The following is a 2,093-nucleotide window of genomic DNA, read 5'->3' as shown; positions in this document are numbered from 1 at the left end:
GAAGTATTCTGAGAGATTGAATATAGAAAATGGGACACCACAGGGAAGCATAGTAAGCCCGTTATTATTTTCTGTTATAATTAATGATGTGTTTAAAGAAGTAGGGGGTGGAATGGGATTTTCACTGCTGATGATGGAGCAATGTGGAAAAGGGTAAGGATTTAAAATTTATTGTAAAGAAGCTGCAGGGGGCAATTTCAGTTGTAGAAAAATGGTCATATAAATGGGGTTTTAAGTTTTCTGTGGAAAAAACTAAAATAATGTTTTTTACACGGAAAAGATTTGATGAAAAAATCAAGTTGAAATGATATGATCAGGAGTTCTGTAAGATTTGTAACTGCGATTTTAGTGTCTCCCACAGGGGAAGGAACGACATCAGTCAGCATGAAATATCGACCAAGCACAAGCACTGGCTAGAGGCACAGAAACATGCCCAGGCGATGTCAACATTTGTGACTAGAAATACCACCGAGGCAGACCAGGTCATAAATGCGGAGGTTAAAATGGCAATGCTGTGTGCCAAAAACAATGTTGCTTTCAACTTCTGTGATGACTTCAATAAGTGTGTAGCTGAAATGTTCCCGGACTCTGCTATCGCACGAAAATTCTCAGCGGGCAAAACCAAGGCTACCCAACTCATCAAAGGTAAGCTGAGTCAAATTAAGTGTGAGTATTGTTTATGCATATGCCTATTTAACAATGTCCCGTATGCATATTGTAGGGTGAGTTAGCTAATTTTAATTACTGGGCTCTCTCAACAGGTGCCATAGCAGCAGAGCTAGATGACAAGTTGGCCAAAACATGCCGATCTCAGCCATTTTCTGTGATGTGCGACGAATCGAACAACAGAAAAGCAAATAAAGAATTCGTCATCCTAACTATACTCTACGATGAGGCCACTCTGCAGGTCGTTACAAGATTCATGGAGATGCCTGTATGCAACGTGGGAAATGCAGAAAATCTGTATGAAAAACTGAGTGAAGCACTAAGGTAAGGGAACTGCACTGTGTTGACGTGTGTAATAGTTTGCATGTAATTATAACCATACGTTTTATCTAATACGTTTTATGGCATTTTTTTCTGTTATCAATAGAAAAAGAGGCATCCCATGGGAGAACCTGATAGCCTTTAACTCTGATAATGCGAGTGTCATGAAAGGCAGATACAACTCTGTTATCAGCAGATTGAAACAGAGCCAGCCCCACGTCCAGGACCTTGGCTGCATCTGCCACCTAGCACAACTGGCCACTGGCTGTGGCATCAGAGCAGCCCAGGTACTGGTGGAAGACATCACTTATTAACATTTTTTTATCTTTCAGTGCAAAACGATGTGAACTGTACAAAGGGTTTGTAGATTTCACTGATTCAGACCACCTGAAGCTCCTCAGGTACTGCAGCACCAGATGGCTGTGTGTGCTAACCTGCATCCAGAGAGTGTTGAACCAGTGGGATGCACTACAGGTAAGGATGGTAACTCCAGCAGTTATATACACAGTTAACTATGCTAGATTTCCATTTTAACCATGAATTGCCATCCTGTGTCCATATGTACTGTAGGCCTACTTTAACAGTCATGAGGAGGTGGAGAGGGGTGCCAAAGTGCGCGATCTAGCAAGCCATCTGCGTGATCCAATCGTGAAGGCTTACTTCATGTTCCTGAGTGTTGCCCTTAAGCCTTTATCTGAATTTAATATTGTCTTCCAAGTGGGTGTCAATCATATTGGATGAATTAAATATGGTTGTACTTATTGTAGCCTTTTTATTACAGTGTGACCAATTATATTTTCTTCAGTCAGAGGGCGTGCAGATTCACAGACTTGAAGAGGAGATGTGCAGGCTGATCAAGAGGATCCTGGGGTTCCTCATACCAGTGTTGAAGCACCCCCCTAAGGGGTCTTCTGCGTGTTCGTTTATTCACCGTAAGCTGAAAGAATTCACAAGACATTAGAATAAATCACACGGAGACAGCTGTATGTTACTCAAGTACCTGGCCCAGGGGAAGCTCTCTGTCATGTGATCACAACACACACTGAGACGACTTCGGAGCTTCTCGCTGGGGTCATTGCTTTTATTAAAACACACATAAAAATGGG

At 42.1% G+C, this 2,093-nt stretch overlaps 1 protein-coding gene across 1 annotated transcript; it reads left to right on the top strand.

The window, feature by feature from the left end:
• The first annotated feature begins 320 nt into the window (after nt 1-320).
• LOC124881021 lies at nt 321-1,728 on the top strand. Its single transcript, XM_047386505.1, has 4 exons — nt 321-645; nt 762-990; nt 1,094-1,274; nt 1,558-1,728. Exons 1-4 carry the CDS (start codon nt 441-443, stop codon nt 1,726-1,728), a joined length of 786 nt encoding a protein of 261 aa, XP_047242461.1. The 5' UTR covers nt 321-440.
• The last annotated feature ends 365 nt before the right edge of the window (nt 1,729-2,093 follow it).

This window comes from Girardinichthys multiradiatus, chromosome 14, assembly GCF_021462225.1.
Source record: "Girardinichthys multiradiatus isolate DD_20200921_A chromosome 14, DD_fGirMul_XY1, whole genome shotgun sequence".
Classification (NCBI taxonomy): Eukaryota; Metazoa; Chordata; class Actinopteri; order Cyprinodontiformes; family Goodeidae; genus Girardinichthys; species Girardinichthys multiradiatus.
This window is presented reverse-complemented; position numbering and strand designations above follow the sequence as displayed.